The sequence below is a fragment of the Athene noctua genome, chromosome 3, assembly GCF_965140245.1.
Source record: "Athene noctua chromosome 3, bAthNoc1.hap1.1, whole genome shotgun sequence".
NCBI lineage: Eukaryota > Metazoa > Chordata > Aves > Strigiformes > Strigidae > Athene > Athene noctua.
In genome coordinates, this window is record NC_134039.1 from 49815422 (window position 1) to 49833645 (window position 18224).

At 38.1% G+C, this 18224-nt stretch overlaps 1 protein-coding gene across 2 annotated transcripts in view; it reads right to left on the minus strand.

The window, feature by feature from the left end:
* Positions 1–18224, minus strand: part of LEMD3 (LEM domain containing 3) — a 54205-nt gene that overhangs the window by 8593 nt on the left and 27388 nt on the right. For both annotated transcript variants that reach the window (XM_074902935.1, XM_074902934.1), the window contains 6 exons: positions 11513–11580; positions 9574–9653; positions 9346–9494; positions 7503–7604; positions 6389–6491; positions 5983–6161 (listed from right to left, as the gene is read on the minus strand). In XM_074902935.1, the coding sequence (XP_074759036.1) occupies positions 5983–6161; positions 6389–6491; positions 7503–7604; positions 9346–9494; positions 9574–9653; positions 11513–11580 (681 nt within the window). The remainder of the gene's footprint in view (positions 1–5982; positions 6162–6388; positions 6492–7502; positions 7605–9345; positions 9495–9573; positions 9654–11512; positions 11581–18224) is intronic.

The window sequence follows — 18224 nt, forward strand, 5'->3', positions numbered from 1 at the left end:
TTTAACAACTGTGTTTTTTCTTGGGAACACATTTCTAAATATGCTGGTGACACTGCATCTATTTCTGAGCTGCCTAAATGTCCCTTTAAGGACATGTCTTTTTTCAATAGCACATGGTTTTGTGGAGTTTTTTTCCCTTGATTAGAAACTATACATAGGGTATACAATAAAAACTTTACAGAACTAAGCTACTCATGTAGGTAGGCTCCGGCAGATTGTTGGGGGAGGGGTGTGTGTGTGTGTGAAATGTCACTAACATATTGTACACTGGAGCACCACACCATACTGGAGAAGGTGATCTGGGGTTGCTTAGTCATGGACCTGGACCTGAAAAGGTGTGGGGTTGAGGAAATTATGTGCGGATTGTTAATAGCTAGGTTTATTTCAGCACATGATTTTAACCCAAGGATAAAGAATGGCAAGGTTATATGCAAACACCCTAGGCCCAGAGGATGAACGTTTCTGCAAGCTGTTTATGAACTCAAAAAACACCATACTTTTAAGGCAACAGCTACACTTAAGCTACGCAAAAGTAACTAAATGGGGAATTCATGCTTTAGTGTAGATACCTATAAAAACCAAGCTTTGCCTGCTCCAATTTCAATTACTCTTGATGTCCTTTTAGAAGATCTCAGGTGCTTGCAGAGTTGACTTCATACAGAGCACACCACCAGCACAAAACTAATCTGCTACCAACTTAATGTAACATCATACCAGTAGAGCAAGTGTGCCCTGGGCAGTGCAGCACAAAGATGAATTCTGCTTTTTCTCAAAAATGTTTCAGAGTCATGGTAAATTAAAAGAAAATTTTGTGACTTAGGTGGAGCTTTTTATGTATAAGAAAAAAAAATGGCCACAGACACCAATAAGGTACAAAATTAATGCTAGCACATTAATAAGCATTAAAATGTATACCAGATATGGTATACATTTTACCAGAAGGGGAGGCTTGGGAAGACACAGGCAAGTTAAAAACGCTGTACCTACACAGCAAAATTCAAAATAGAGTAGTTCATATGTCTCTGGAACTTCATTACACATCTGTAACAATTAATTCTCCCCCTTTCTTCAAACGAGCAAGTTTAAGTGACACACCTGTTCAGATTACAGTTCTGATTATTTGAAAATTTACACTGGTGTGGAGCATACAAAAATACTCCTCACAATAAGGGCATAAGCAGACATTCTTGTAGGACAACAGTCTAAGCTACACCATAATTAATCAAGCACCTCATATGCCATTTCTTTTCCTAAATAGATCTCAACAGTAAGACTTACAAGATGAGGGTAAAAAAGTTGGAGATTAAATAGGAAAGCAGAAGCACAACTTATCACAAAGTCACTGACAAGAACATTTTTAGGACTTTCATAAATTCCCCTTTGGGACTAGTGAGTACCTTCAAGAAAAGGAAGCCACTTTATATTTCAATCATAACATACTTTACTTTAGTACCTTAAACTGAATATGACTGTATCATTCCAGATTCAAAGAACAGCAGTAGCTAAAAGTACGTACTTCAACAACCTCTTTATATCACTGTGGCTGGAGTAGGCGTATGATGGAAGAAGTGGCTCTTGCACAGACTTCAAAATGAATATCTAAGAAACTGCAGTACAGCTTTCTATACCTCTTGAATTACTACTGTATTATTGCTATAGGGGTTCCCCAGTATCACCACCACAGGTTACAAGACAGCCCAACAGATCTTCATATGTGGATTTCATGCACTTGATAAGGTTGAAGACTTGCATCAAATACAGCTAACCACATTTCTTTACAATAGATTTATTCATGTTAAGCCACAGATCACTAATTTATTAAGTACTAAACCTTATCAAAGGCAAGAACAAAAAGATAAAACATTTAGTTGAAAATGTTGAAGCTACACACTTTCACACAATACTAGGTTCTTCAGTAAACAGGAAAAAGATACTGAAGTCAAAATACTGCTGGATGTTGTTAAGAGAGTGTGGTTGACTTGGGGTTTAATACAGTTAAGTTCAGCTACAGAAAACCAGCATGGGATAGGTACAGAATTTTACAAGTATAAAATCCAGAGTTTTCTTTCAACAGTTAAGAATGGAACTTTTTTTTTTTTGTAACCTGGAGAAAGGATTATATTCTCACAAGCCAGGGAGGAGAGGTGTCATTCACACAAGGTAACAGGTTATCTTCCACTCTGCAGGATGAAATATCACCCCAGATGTGGTACTTCAGAGAACCTCTATCTCATTTCCAGAGCTGTCAAGGAACTTTAGTTATTGCTCTCAGCTTAGCTACATTGGAGCTCTGCCCACCTATTTTTCTTTAGAGCTCTAGTTATCAAAGGCATGATAGGACAATAGCATCTGTTCTTTCAAAAGCAAACTGAACACACTAGAAATGTATTTTTTCTCCTATTGATTTAATTAAATTACACTTTGGCATGCTCAAGATTGTTTTTCAGCTGACAGTTTTCTTGTCAGCTGCTTTCAAAACACCACTCATATTTGTCTGTCATCTTACAATGACTTTTTTTTTTGACAGATGCATCCACTTTATCCAGTAGATAATATTTCTAAGGAAGTACACTGGACTGTATTCTGACCCAGTGAAGAAAAAGATCCCAAGCTGTCAAAACACAGGCTGCATCCTGAAGGACAGGACAAAATGCCACAGCGATGCTTGAACTCTAGCTGCTAACAGACAGTAGAGCCTAGATCTTCATGAATGCTACAGGTCCCATATTTAAAATGCAGGTAATCATCTACTAATATCCTAGTACACACTATACTGACAGGTCAAGAGGCTTTCTTCAATTGCATACACTCTTGGTATTGTGCTCTGCTACAGAGCACCACTACCTTATCTCAGAAGGTTAAAAAAAATTGTGACCTTGCAATTTATTCACACAATTCAAAACAAACAATTCATTCTAATTTTATATGTACTGAGTTTGTTCAGGACCTAGCAGTCTTGAAGAGTATTTAGATTCATGAACTTCTATATTAAAACATCAGAACTGGAGGACAAAGTTAATTCCAGTTGATCTATCCTTTCAAATATGTAGGAAGGAACACATACATATAGAATTCCTAATATCAGGAAAGAAACAGCTGTGCAAAAAGTATAAGATTTATGTATTCCAGCTATTTCCAACAGTCATATGAAAACAAGGAAAGCAAAATAGAAAGTCTTTTCATGTGAAAACTGCCTTTGCTTGCTGACTAACAAGATGTAAAGAGCCCAAATAAGATGTACAGAGCCCAAATGACCCACTTATTTCAGTCACCCTTATTTCCATGCCCTTCTTTTAGAGCCAAAGTATGCAATTTCAATTCTTCAAAGATCTTTGCTGAACTACAAATGTAACAAGAAAACTGCTATTAAAAGAACTGAAACAGTATAAATCTTACTATATCCTACTGAACAGAAAGCAGAGTCTTAAGTATATACTCCAGGCAACGTAACAGATAAAAACCACAGCTGAGAGATAGTTACTCTGTCTACACTCATAATATGCTAAAGTTGGTATCAGATGCTCAAATTCAGATGGTACATAACAGTAGCTACTACAGTAGCTGTTCTTCTAGGAAGTTTTGGAAACTAGTCTTCTGTTGAGACTCTTGAATACATATTCCATGTAGCAAAGCAGCACCTGAGCTATCACACACTGAGAGGTCTTCTGGGTGAAGGAAAACAAAGTCCAATTTCTAATACAGGACAGAATGTTATGGAGCTATTTATACTGCAACCAAACAAGACAAGAAAAACTCAGAGCAAATGAGTAGTAAATGAGAACTTCCAGAACTGGAGTGTCGTGTTTCACAGTCTGTTATTGAACAATATACTACATAAAAGATTCAGCTTTATAATACACATAGCTTGCAGAAGCTACGTTCAAATTTGAGTGTTTGAAAATCGATCGTGACAGTATTACAGAAATGGAACAGAGACAGCTGTTGACAAACCCCCACCATCTCTGCACTGCACCTAAGGCATTTGCACATCCCTAATGGACAATGTCATAGAAAGAAAAGGCTCTGCCACTTCCTCAATAAAGTTATTATTCACATCTTACTAACTAAAATTGAGAAATGGAAATCATGTAACACAGTTGTCACCACAGAAGAACACTGTGTTACTACTACTGCAAGACAATGCCTGCAGAACCTCAAGTCCACAGAGGTATTGAAAAGTTACTCTAAAAAAAAAAAGCAGCCCTCCTTTCCAATGAATGATTTTAAATGAGAAACATAATACTAAAACCAGTAGCATAACTATTCCAACTTAGCATTTTGCATAAACAAGCAAAAAATGGGTCCCAAGACTAAGACCCTGATCAGATAACATGCCACATATCTTGCAAACATCTCAAAATGTTTGACTTTTCAAGTTGACAGAAAGAACTGTTTGGTTTTGCTTTCAAGTAAAATTTAAGACCTGAGGGCTGAAAGCATACATAGAACTTAAGAAAACATGCAAATAGCCTGGGACAAAACCAAAACGTTAGCAGTACTTTTACTTGGGCAATCAAGCTTGCTACAGCATAAATGTTCCAGGCCACAAAGTTCTGTCTAAGTCTTTGGAAAGGAAATAATCACATTGGATGGAGCTACTTTAAACTGTACCCTATTTTATAGGAAACAATAAACCCATTGTTTCTTACAAATAAAAATATATACCAGTAGAAAGTAAAAGAAGGAAGCCTCTTAGTACTTGCATTAGTTAAACTAGGACCCAAATTAGCATATTCCAGAAGAACATATGTGAGTGCAGTTGTTTGCCAGTGGGAAGTTATATTTTAAGTGAGACTAGGAAGGGAAGAAAGTTTGGGTTTTTAATAGTTTTTTTTCCAGCATCTAGTTCAATGCCATAGAAGTACAATACAACCTTGATAACAACTGATTTTAAAAGTTGAACTAAAAACTGGAGAAGCAAACACTCCTTCCCCCCTCACTATCAATTAAGACGATGAGTTTATAAACTAGGATTCTCACGGCATTCATTTCAGTCCTGCTGGAGAGATAATGCAGCATTACAGAATAATGTAAGGCAAGATGGACTCCTTAAAAAAAGTCACAACATTTAAACAACTGGCAATTAAGGTTTCACTTTAAACATTTACCTTCACACTCAGACACTGATAGAAGCGACCATTCTTTTTCACTGCAATCCAGAATTCAAGTCTTATTGCTTCAAATTTTCATTGACCAAAAAAACCCACCACAAACCCTGAAGCTTAACATGAAGAAAGGCAGAAAGGAAAAGAACTAGGAAAAAGACCACTGCAGACAGACAACTGCAAACCCACTATATTCTTGCCACTTAGCTCCATAATAAAGCTGAAAAATGACAGACCACTGCAAAATCCACGTATAACAGCCTCCTCTATTAAAGTAAATGCTTTGCTGCTCCAGAGCTTGAAATACAAACACACAGAGTAGAAAAACATTTATGACAGAAAGGAAACACTACCAGGAAGTGCTCAAAATCCATGTTCTGCCTATTGAGGAGTCTTTTGTCCCAGCAGTTTCCCTTTCAAAATAAACAAAAATCTCTCCCTTCAAACTCTGCCTTTAGGTAGCTCACTGATAACAGCAGGAAACTCAAGTCTACAAGCTCTGATTTACCTGTGTCAGATATAACCAATTACATTACTTCCAGTAAGCATAAGGCATGTCAGAATTTGACCAACTAAAGAGCTTTGGTTTTTTTTTTTAAATTCATGAAAAGGAACAAGCAACACATTTTGGCTATATGCCCTCTGCTGTATTTCCACAGTAGCTATAACAGAAAAGCTTATTTTGCTTGAAAACAAGGCAGACACTGAATGCCCAGAAAGTCTACTGAACAAGATAGAGAAACAGCACTGACAGTTCATAATGATAAAGTCGTGAGAGAAACCAAGTCTTTCATGTTCAAGCAACCAAATACCATTCGGAAGTTAGATGCAGAAATTAAAACAATTGTATTTGCAAAACATAACTAAACTTCAATACCTTGGCCTTGCCACACTTTCGATGGTATTACTAAAATTTTGTCACTTGCTGCAGAAGGCTGCATCCATTTCCAAACCAAGAACTCGGCACCACCTATTCTTCGTGTCTCTGTGCGAACTCTAGATTCATTTGCTGCAAGAAAGTCAACTGCTCTATTCCAGACTTTCCTCATTTTCCTCCTTAAAAATTGAAGCAAGAATTAAAATTAGCATTGTAGCAACCTGCATAGGTGGCATCCAGCATGTAAGAGAAATCCAACGGCTTTTTCCACCCCCACCTGTGTCAGTAGGAATCTCCAAAGTATTATACTACTCAAGCTACAGAAATTAACTTAGTTAACTGATGAATTTTACTATTTTTCCTTATTTACACATACGGAAATTCAGTACTTCTAGCAAGAACATACCTGTCCTGAGGTGGTATTAGAGAATCACGCACATGTAAAATAGGCAGGTAAGGCTGCAAGTCTTTATTTTCAGAACAAGCCTCGCTGTGACTTCTTAGAAGATCTGAGGACACCGTAAGAAAAACTAGTAACTATGTAGTTTGTGCAAACATTAAGAAAAATATCAATTCTGGCAATGAATAGCTACTCTGAAGACCCCTCCTAGTTTCAGTAGTTAAGGTGGTTTTGGCATTTTGGAGCATTTTTCCTTCTAAACACACTGAAGGCAAATCAAGAAAACTAACCACACAGTGACTCCAAGCACCCCAAATAACTTTGGAATAAAGAAAAAGATTTCTTGCAGTTACTCTTGCTTGGTACTTTTAACTGTTAGGAAAGAGAGCCACCTTTGAAAGCAAAGTGCTTTCCCCCTACCCCAACAAAACTTGCTTTGCAAACAAAAAAGGTAGGAAAATGGTAAAAACAGGAAAACAGCTTCAATTTGTCTACCATCTCTGTATTTACAATGACTGCCATAGGCAAAAGTAGTAACACAATTTAAGTAAAAATGCAGCCCAAAACAGAGCTTAAAAACTACAAACACAAACTCCCGAAAACATTGTGACTTCAAGGAAAAGGCAGAATTTCAGAACTTAATTATGTTTTCTATTTTGGTTACATAATTTCTGTTCAAAGTTACTAATTAAAAAGCTGCTTTTTCTATGAAAAGCAATTAGGAATGGAATTGAGAGCTAACACACATCTTAGGAGTGGATTTAGCTAAAGATAGCTGAAAAAACAAATACAGAAAGCAACATGTCACCATACTTCTAGTTAACAAACATTGCATTTATATTTGTTTTCAATAGTAAGATAAAATACCACCAAGTCAATGGACATTTATTATAGCCATGGTGATGTTATTCACAAAGTACAATCTTTATACCAAAAGCTTTGATTAGGTTTAAAGGATGATTTAAAAAAAAAAATTAAGAAAGGGAACACACACGAACCACACATTTGACCAAAAACTAACAGCATGGTAACTGACAACTAAGCAGGAAACATAAATGAATTAATGCCAGTACTTCAAAAGCTTATACAGATACATCAGATGTGACTCAAGAAGCCATACCTATGATTTTTACCACCATATCATACATCTGCGTTGTTTCTTCTTCTTCTTTTGCCCAACGGTATTTCATGTAGTGTAAGACTCCCCAAACCATTGCTATACCTGCATTAAGATGTATAATACTCTTTATACAGCAGTAGAACATTGATTGAAACTAGGTAATTTGGTTGAACTAGCTAACATTTTGAAGTACTTTAAATTTCAAAGCTACTCACTGTCAATATTTTATATTTTACTAACACAGCAACACAAACTCTTAAACTTTGAAGAGCATTACCTTTTGAAAAACATTTCATTGTTTTAACAATAGCCTGGTATCCCATAACTGTGGTTTGAAATTTTACCCATTTATTAAGAAAAATAGTAGAATAATGGAAAAATTAATTCATATCAAAAGTCAAACTGACAGTTCAGAACATGTTAAGACTTAAAAATGCACAATATTCACTAATTCATAGACAAGTCACATGCTTTCGATATACCAGTCAAAACTAATTAACCTGGACTGCTTCAGTTCAGCTACAGATTTGTACTTTTTGCAAAGTACTGCATGCTCATTTTCTAATACTTTAAAATATTCCCAAAAAGGATAATCTAGTTAGGAAGGCCAGCAGCATAAACTAAAAATAAAAATCTTATTCCTTCTTCTATCTTGGTCTGAGGGTATCACTACACCTGTGATCTCTCAACAGTATAAAAAAAGAAAAAAACCCCTCAACACAAACCCACACATACACAAATTATAGTTACAATAGTTACATAGTTTGTTTTGCGTACCTGTGTTTGCAAGGCAAGAGTAACTGTTACATCTAAGAGACTGAGGGACACCATTTTAGGCCAAAATGAGTGTTAGTTAATGACAGTACATATAACATTCATACCGTGGTTTGAAAACGTGATTCATATTAACCTTAATTACTGATGAGAAAGTTGAGACAGGGAGCAATTTGCTCAGCATGACTGATAAGACCAGTGGTTGACTTGGATACTGAGTTTCACCTCCACATCCTAATTCAACCCTCATGTCAACTATTATCAGAAAGACAGCAACCTGGGACAGTTTGATTCTTTTGGTTCATCAAAAGACTAGCGCAGAAGGTCTCAAGTCTTCCGCTCATAAGCATAAGGTACTGGGATAAACAATTTATCAAATATTCAATAGGTGCATGAGAGGAGCTCCACATCTTCAGTATTCCTAACCATCCACATGGAAAGGAATCAAGTGTTTTCACTCAGCTGTACCATATTTTTATGTTGCATAGTTTTCAGTATGGTTAACAATTAAATATACATGAAAGAACATGAAACTTAACTAGAGAACTATCAAAGACTAAATGAATTATGCCTACTGAAGGATTAGATAAAATTTTACAACACAGTCTTAAAGGTAAGAATTTTTGGTGACAACCATGTTGGGTAACCAACTTTTCCTAATAGGAAAATCATGTTTTCTGTAGTTATGTTTCCAAAGTTCCTGGAACAACAGTGAAATATTCTCAAAATTAAGGTTATCATGTCTTTTTGCTGAGCATTTCACTTTTTCAAATCAGTTTAACCTGGAATTTTTGAAAGAAACAAGGTATTGCTTTGGCAGGGAAAAAGACAAGAGTTCCCAAAAAACAAGTATGTTCAGCTGAACAGCAGCAACAGATAGCAACGAAACTGAAAATACAGTAGTGCAAGAGAAGTGCAAAGCAAACTGCATTGTAATCAAGATACCGATAGAAACTCCAAGTTTTACAGCTGAATAAAAACTTTCTGTAAACAGCATGCTTACTTTTCCCCATGCTCTTACAGAAACATAAGTTATAACAAAGAAGTTTGGGGGTTTATATTAACTTACCCAAAAGCAATATTGATAATCTGTGAGTTACATTAATAAATGCACGGCGAAAACGACACCTGAAAGACATCTTCGGACTAGTGGATTCCAGGTATTTCACGTCTGTCACATTAGTGACATCCATCTCATTAGGGTCATTGCTGAAACACCTATTCAAAAACATACGGTATTTATGAAAAATGATACATCTGTTAGAATAAATTAAGTTAAGAAATAAAGACAACTTACTTTATGCCAACATCTTCCCCACTATTCAAGATCCATTGCAATGCTGTGTTAAGTACACTTTCATATTCTGGATCTAAATTCTGTCAAAATACAAATATTAATGATTAATTTTAGAAATAACCAGGAAGTTATCATGCCACAATAAAATCTAGATACTGCACAGATTAGTAGCCAAAACTATGTGGTTTTATTCTTGATTCTTCAGATTTTGCATAAGGGTTCACTACACAAAGTGAATCTATACCAGCTATGAGCAGTTATCAGACTTACTAGCACTTCCAAAATTAAGGACTGTTTGAAAAGCCAAGTCACATTCACTGTTACTAGCAATTCTACAGCAAGAAAAAATTATTCAGCCACTAGGCGGCGCTCACTGAAAATCTACTTCCAGAATAAAACAAAGTAAGATATAAACTCAACTGTAAATGAGTCTTATAAAAGCAGTTCAGGTATTTTTTAAAGAAGCTAGAGGAAAACCAGTTTTAACTGATATTTTGCAAATAGTTCAGTGATTGTAGTTCAAGAACTGCTATTACTACATAGAAATTGACTTTTTCTTTTTAATTAGCTGGTATCAACTATCACAGAACATTCACTGCTATCTAAGCTAAGTCTGTCTCCACAGTTCACCTTGCATGTTCTTTTGCAGAAAAGGAAAAGCAAAAATGAAAGTTACTATTATATTTGAAATTACACTCTCCAGAAAGATTTATGTCCATCTTTCCTTTGAACCTCACATAATGTAAATGGCTGAGAATTAAAGGATAAGCACTTAAAACCAGTAACTTTCATTTTCACTTTGAGAGTAAAACATTAAAGTTCTATCACTGAACACTGACATTCTACAAAGGAGTTATATTTATAATCCCAAAATGAGGAATTGCAGAGTTAAATGAGACTTCATACAAAGTGACAGATTTTCATATGGAATTTGAGCTTCTTATCAGAGCTAAAACAGTTGTTTTGATAACAACTATCATTTTTTCAGTACAATAGATAGGTAAGACCATCAGTTATCTGGCATCAACTTAATTTTTTCCAATGTATTTCCACAATGCACTGGTTTTAACAGATACAGAATATCATTGCCAAACCATAAACCAGTATTAGCAGCTTCTTCAGGATGCTCTTAACATTGTCCCCTTTTGTTTACTATGTAAACACTTGCCAAAATGTAAACTTTCGATACATTTATATATTAAAAGTCACATCAGCTTAATTCCCCCCACCCAATCAAAGAAATCTTACACTTTCAGCCTTTTAAAAGCTTCAAGTAGTTTTCCATTGAAGGGTACACCAATGCGGGGCTAAAATAAACCCTACAGCTGTCAAGACAGGTCAAGAGTCATCTTTTATTTGGGGAATGAGGCAGAGGAATTTCATAATACTGCACACCTATCAAATTAACAAAAAGGCCTTTTTTGATCATTTCTATTTAAAGCATCAATGAATGGTGCCTTCATACAGCTGCTGCCTGTCAGGCCCACTGCATAGATCCACGTGTCAGCCTCTTCTCCCAAAGAAAGGAAAACAGTACCCTTTCCTACTAAGTCTCTAAACATAGTGTATTGATTTCTGGAGAAGCTTCTAGAGATTTGAATTTCATAAACTTATGATTTTCATGTTGGTCATCTATCTCCAAATTATGCCCTGGTGTTTTAACTAAAGGGAAAAAACCTGCATGCTGCTGAAGCATTGCTATCTGCACTTTCATTGCAATTAAGCCAGTTTAACCTGCCCTGTCCCTCAAAACCTCGCTACATCCCCAAATAAAAATCGTAAGTAGCATGTGTTAAAGACATCAGTTCCAAACATTTCCAAATAACATTCAATGCTAAGTCAAATTTTAGTTAATACACTAGATATGAAACCAGGCCTTAAAAATTGTAATTTATACAAATCTTATACACAACCAGTGAAAAATACCTCATTTGCTTACTTTTAAATATGCAGCTGCCTCCTGGACGGTAAGATTTCTTTGAACAGAGCTGCCGCATTCGTGTTCCCCTGGTAAAATTAAAATTTTGTTTATTTTGATCTACTTATTACTGCATTATATAAACCAAAACCACTTAGACACAAACTCATGGTTAACACAGTCTACACAAGCAGCAGTACCTCAATAATATTCACTAATATGGAAAAAGCTCTGCACAAACTTCTTCAAGAAAGTTAAAAAAACTTGAGATTGTCACTGCTAATAGTATGTGCAAATCACATGAATACAACTTCATGTACTGCTCAGAAAATATATTTCAGTATGTACACACTGAAAGTAGTACAAAAGGTAGTATGAAGAACTATCGAAGGATGTTACCATAAAACAGTTGCTGTACCCTGACTCAGCTTCTTCCAAGTAATTTCCATTCACTCTGAAACATGGATTTTTTTTAATAGAAACCAGGTTAGTTCCAGCTGCAACACAGCCATAATAGTATTTCAGGAACTATTTTAGATTTGGCCAAGTTATCACAGTAATTCCCCACCTTCCTGAATATGCACAAAATCCCAATATGATTTGAAATTGGTGGTTTTACCATCCTCCTAATTCATTTGGAAAGTATGCAGAAGTAGTCAGGAAATAAGGATTATATGCACAGTCAGGCTTCACAGCCACTTGCCATGATCTTCCTGATTTTCTTTGCTAAACTTAAGGTACATTAAATAAAAAGTAGGAACAATCATACCAACACAAAGTCACACAGAAAAAAGGTCTAACACCAGTTTTATCTATCACTAGGCCATCAATTCTGAAGAATTGTCAGGGAGTGGCAAATCAGTTTCTTCCTGATCTTTCTAAAATAGAATATCTTGGCATCTAGTTACTGTGCCAAAACAATGAAATAGGAAACAAATCCAGTCTTTCACTGGCTCAGGGTTATACCTACCTTACCTTCCTGAATCTATGCCAAGCTGTGTTATTCCCGAAGCCATAGTGAGGCTAGGAAAGTTCAAGATACTCATGCATATACAAAATATAAAGCTTTGCTTATACTCTTACGAAGTATTTAAAGTTGGAATTACTCCACACTGGAATACCCTTTAAACGGAGCAACTTCAAGTATTAATTCCCTACACAAACAAGAACATTCGAGGCAATCTGAGCAAAAACTAGAAAACACTACCAAGTTAACGAGAAGCATCTTCATGTCTCATTCACAGTAGGGAGTTTCAAAGAAGTAGGTGTTTCTATGACATGAAAGTCCTTCTCAGACTGTTAAAGCAAAGTTTTGTTCAATATGCTTGAACAGATTTAAGTGAAATCGACCTTTCAAGAACATCAGCATAACAGGGATTCTCTTCTCTTACTGTTAGGATAAAGAATAGGAACACTCTTTTTAAGAGTGTCTGGCCTAGAAGTGCTGCTGGAACTAAGCCTGTGTGCATATGCATATTTTCAAGCAAGCACTGAGCAGAAAAGACACTACTTTAAGTTGATTCACTTGATAATTAACATGTAACATCTTAGACTTCCAAAGTGCCTGAGTCACTGGTACAGCAAAACTACAGAAGATCACCAATGAAAATTGACACCATCTTTGTCAAAGAACACTCTGAATTTAGAAGTCAGCACCACAGCTGGAGTTATGGGCTACTCTTGTATGTAATTTTAGGCAGCCATTCTTTCTGTGACGTATAAACTCCACAACCTGTAAATTTACATGCACAATCATCAGTGATTTCACGCTTCAAGATTAGCAAACTTTGGATAACGTGTCACACATATATAGTCTCTAGTGTAAACGTATGGTTTTAAATCTAGAACTTAAATGACTCTACACAAATGCATGTCGCACCGAGAACAAACAAGAAGAGCTAGGCTTGTGCGCACATCTGCAGGGCTACAATTTTATTGGCATTACTGAGACATGGTGGGATGACTCCTGCGACTGGAGTGTTGGAATGGAAGGATACAGGCTCTTTAGGAAGGATGGGCACGGGAGACAAGGTGGAGGTGTCGCCCTCTATGTCAGTGACCAGCTGGAGTGCATGGAGCTCTGCCTGGGGATGGATGAGGAGCTGACCCAGAGCTTATGCGTCAGGATTAAAAGGAAGTCATGGACAGGAGACATTATAGTGGGGGTCTGCTACAGGCCACCTGACCAGGAAGACCAAGTGGATGAGGCCCCCTATACACAGATAGAAGCAGCCTCATGTTCACGAGCCCTGGTCTTCATGGGGGACTTCAACCACCCTGATATCTGTTGGAGGGACAACACAGAAGGGCATAAGCGATCCAGGAGGTTCCTGGAATGTGTTGATGATAACTTCCTTTTCCAAGCAATAGAGCACCAACAAGGAGAGGTGCTATGCTGGACCTTGTTCTTACCAACAAGGAGGGGCTGGTGGGGAGTGTGACGCTCAAGTGCAGCCTTGGATGCAGTGACCATGAAATGGTAGAGTCCAAGATCCTTAGGGCAGTGAGGAGGGTGCACAGCAAGCTCGCCACCCTGAACTTCAGGGATCTGCTTGGCAGAGTAGCACAAGATGAAGTTCTGGAGGGAAGAGGGGCCCAAGAAAGCTGGTTCGTATTCAAGGATCACCTCCTCAAGCTCAAGAGGGATGCATCCTGGCAAAGAGGAAATCAGGTAAGAATGCCAGAAGGCCTGCATGGATGAACAAGGAGCTCCTGGACAAGCTCAAACACAAAAAGGAAGCCTACAGATGGTGGAAGCAAGGACAGGTGGATGGGAAGAAGACAGAGAAACTGTCTAAGCAACCAAGGATCAGTTTAGGAAGGTCAAAGCCCTGACAGAATTAAATCTGGCCAGGAATGTCAAAGGCAATAAGAAAAGCTTCTATAGGTACATTAATAATAAAAGGAAGATAAGTAAATTGCAGACCCTCTCGGGAAGGAAATGGGAGACAGTTACCTAGGATATGGAGAAGACTTGAGGTACTCAATTACTTTTTTGCCTCAGTCTTCACCACCAAGGGCTCCAGCTACATGGCCCAAGAGACAGATGGAAAAGGCCATCACTGGGAGAAGGAGTGATGACCCACTGTAGGAGAAGATCAGGTTCAAGACCATCTAAGAAACCTGAAGGTGCACAAGTCCATGGGACCTGAATAGATGCACCCACAGATCCTGACGGAACTGGCAGATGAAGCGGCTAAGCCTACCCATCATATCTGAGAAGTCTTTGCAGTCTGGTGAAGTTCCCACTGACTGGAAAAGGGGAACACAACCCACATATTTAAAAAGGGAAAAAAAGGAACTAATAGGCCAGTCACTCTCACCTCTGTGCCAGGCGAGATCATGGAGCAGACCCTCCTGGAAACTCTGCTATGGCACATGGAAATAAGGAGGTGATTGGTGACAGCCAACATGGCTTCACCAAGGGCAAATCACACCTGACAAGTTTGGTGGCCTTCTACAACAGGGTCACAGTATTGGTGAATAAGGGAAAAGCAACTGACATCACCTACCTGGGCTTGTGCAAAGCATCTGACACTGTCGCACACAATACTGTCGTCTCTGAATTGGAGAGACATGGATTTGACAGATGGACCACTCCGTAGGTAAGGAACTGGCTGTGTGGTTGCACTCAGAGAGCTGTGGTCAACAGCTCAATTAAGTGGAGAGCAGGGACAAGTGGTGTTCCTCTGGAGTTGGTGTTGGGACCAGTGCTGTTAAACATCTTTGTTGGAGACATGGGACAGTGGGATTGAGTGCACCCTCAGCAAGTTTGCTGATGACACCAAGCCGTGTAGTGTGGTCAGCATGCTGGAGGGAAGGGATGCCATCCACAGGGACCTTGACAGGATCAAGAGGTGGGCCTGTGCAAACCTCATGAAGTTCAGCATGGCCAAGTGCAAGGTCCTGCACATGGGTTGGGGCAATCCCAAGCACAAACACAGGCTGGGCGATGAGCAGATTGAGAGCAGCCCTGTTGAGAAGGACTTGGGGGTGTATCAGCAGATTGAAAACTGACTTACAAACCAGCAATGTGTGCTCACAGCCCAGAAAGCCAACTGTGTCCTGGGCTGCATCAAGAGAAGTGTGGCCAGCAGGTCAAGGGAGGTGATTCTCCCCTTCTACTCTGCTCTTGTGAGGCCCCACCTGCAGAGCTGTGTCCAGCTCTGGGACCCCCAGAGCATAAGGAGGACACAGACCTGCTCAAGTGGGTTCCGAGGAGGCCACGAAGATGATCAGGTGGCTGAAGTACCTCCCTTATGAGGACAGGCTGAGAGAGTTGGGGTTGTGCAGCCTGGAGAAGAGAAGGCTCCAGGGAGACCTTATGGCAGCCTTCCAGTACTTAAAGGAGGCCGACAGGAAAGATGGGAAAGGGACTCTTTACCAGGGACTGTAGTGATAGGACCAGGGGCAATGGTTTTAAACTGAAAGAGGGTAGATTTAGATTAGATAGAAGGAAGAAATTCTTTACTGTGAGGGTGGTGAGACACTGGAACAGGTTGCCCAGAGAAGCTGTGGATGCCCCCTCCCTAGCAGAAGGTGTTCCTGCCCATGGCAAGGTAATTAGTGCTAGATCATCTTTAATGTCCCTTCCATCCCAATGGATTCTATGAAATACAAGAAAACCAAAATTTATCTCTGTAAAAGCCACACCTACAATATTGATCCGGTATTAAGTTGTATGACATGACCAAGTCTGATAGATAAATCTATTTATGCCGCCTTTTTTGTTGTTGTTCAGTAAGATCTAAAGTCTTCCTAGGGTCTTTCTAATATAGAAAAAGCATGTGAATCATAATCTGACTGAACAGATCAGCTTGGTTTTTGATTACATAGATAAGAAGGAAAGCCCATTTATGAAATAAGAAAGAATAAAAGGGTGAGGTTAATACACAGCAAATAAATAAAACACAGAAGCAGGAAACCAGATTGAAAATCCCAAATGAATCTTGAAACTTTTTTTTTTAAAAAATGAATCTATCACAATCTCACAAGAACACAGCATTACCTCTTACAAGAAGACAAATTCTCTCTTTAATATGGGACTTCTGCATTACTTTAGTACCTTTAAATTCAAATCTTATTTGCCTTCTTCCAGGAATTATGTTTATGCAGTATACAGCCAACACACTGACTTCACAGCTTCAGGTCTCGTCTTCAAAAACCAACAGACAACTTCCTCAAAGTCCTGCTTCTGCAATTTTCTTCAGACTATATTCCCTCTGAACAAGTTTAACAGTTAAAAGCACCTTTGCTGCCTAGGCTCTGACAATATCTAAGGCCTATCAGTTCAAATTACCCTCATGCAATGCTGGGGAAAAAAAAAAAAAAACAACAAACCACTTTAATCCTGCCTCCCACTCTTGAACTGAGTAAACTAATTAGAGTTACAGAGTTTCAGTCCGGTACAAAAACCTGTTGGAAACGAAGTTTTCGTTCCAATCCATCTATTGCTGAGAACCATTTAGCAGCTTTCTTCTGAGAAACTCATGAATTTGAAAGCCTGCAGAAAGTTAGGCAATTCACAAGTCAGACAACCTTCTGTTTTACTACAAACAGCAGGATATTCCTATATGCCATTTCAGTCACCGCTTTAGCTAATAGTTCTGCAAATGAAGGCTTACTTTGAATAACTTTGGTGCAATCATTAACCACTTGGCTTGGAAACCCACTTTCCATAGTCTGCGCCAAAAATGTTTCCCAACTGTTCCATTTGAGGCCCTATATCCAGAAATAAAACTGAAGCAGAGGCAAAAAAACCCTTTACACGGGTCTGCTGCAAGATGCATAAGAGTTCTTTGTAACAACTGTCCCTCTTAAAATATCTATTACAATCTTTGTGCTCAACTTCTCAGGCACAGATCACTTCAATTTCTATTGCAATCAAAGAATCATTCTACTTGCCATTATAGGGAGGCGAGACATAACAGATCCCAAAACTACCTTTTAGCTTATGTTAGAGTACTTGGGCAAGCCACGAGTTGAGTTGTTCTCCTATAAATACTAACAAAAAGCAACTAAAGCCTAGTTCTAAAGAAACATTTAAGCCTGCTCTCACAACTGCTTTCAATACAGAAAGTAAGTCAGATCTACTTTTACATGCAGGCTAGAATATTTGAAACTAACTTTCATTTGGGTGTTTAGCTTAATTTATGCACTGCAGCATATATAGTTAACAGAAATATTCAGAGTTTCAAAATACTTGCTTTACAATGTAAATCATTCTCTTTAAGTACCAGAACCAAAACCCAGTGGAAATCTAATACACCAAGGAACACATGAATTTAGCACAGATCTCTAGGTTACAGCTTAGTGTGACAGTCAACCAATACAAAAAGGAAATAGTGTATAAAACATTTGCTTAGCAGGTCTAATGCTTAGAGGTTACTTGCAGTGGGACACTAAAGTGGGTAGCTGAAGAAAAGCAGGAGCAGAACAAGTGTTGTGAGATCAAGAATGTCTGATCTCCCAAAGGCAAATTCAACAGTTTTCATAACACTGTGGAAAACCAGAACTTGCTAAATAGTCTTTAAATCACTGCTTGGAAACAGCACAGTATCAATTACCTGAAGAACTAAAGATTAAGGAGAGTGACAGAACAGAGAGCCTGTGACAGCAATCAGACACAGTAGCTGACACTTGAAATTAACTCTAGGATTTTGCCAGGATTTTCTTATAGCCATGGATTTATCAGTAAGCCTTATTACATATGAAGTCTAAGTCATTCCTGCAT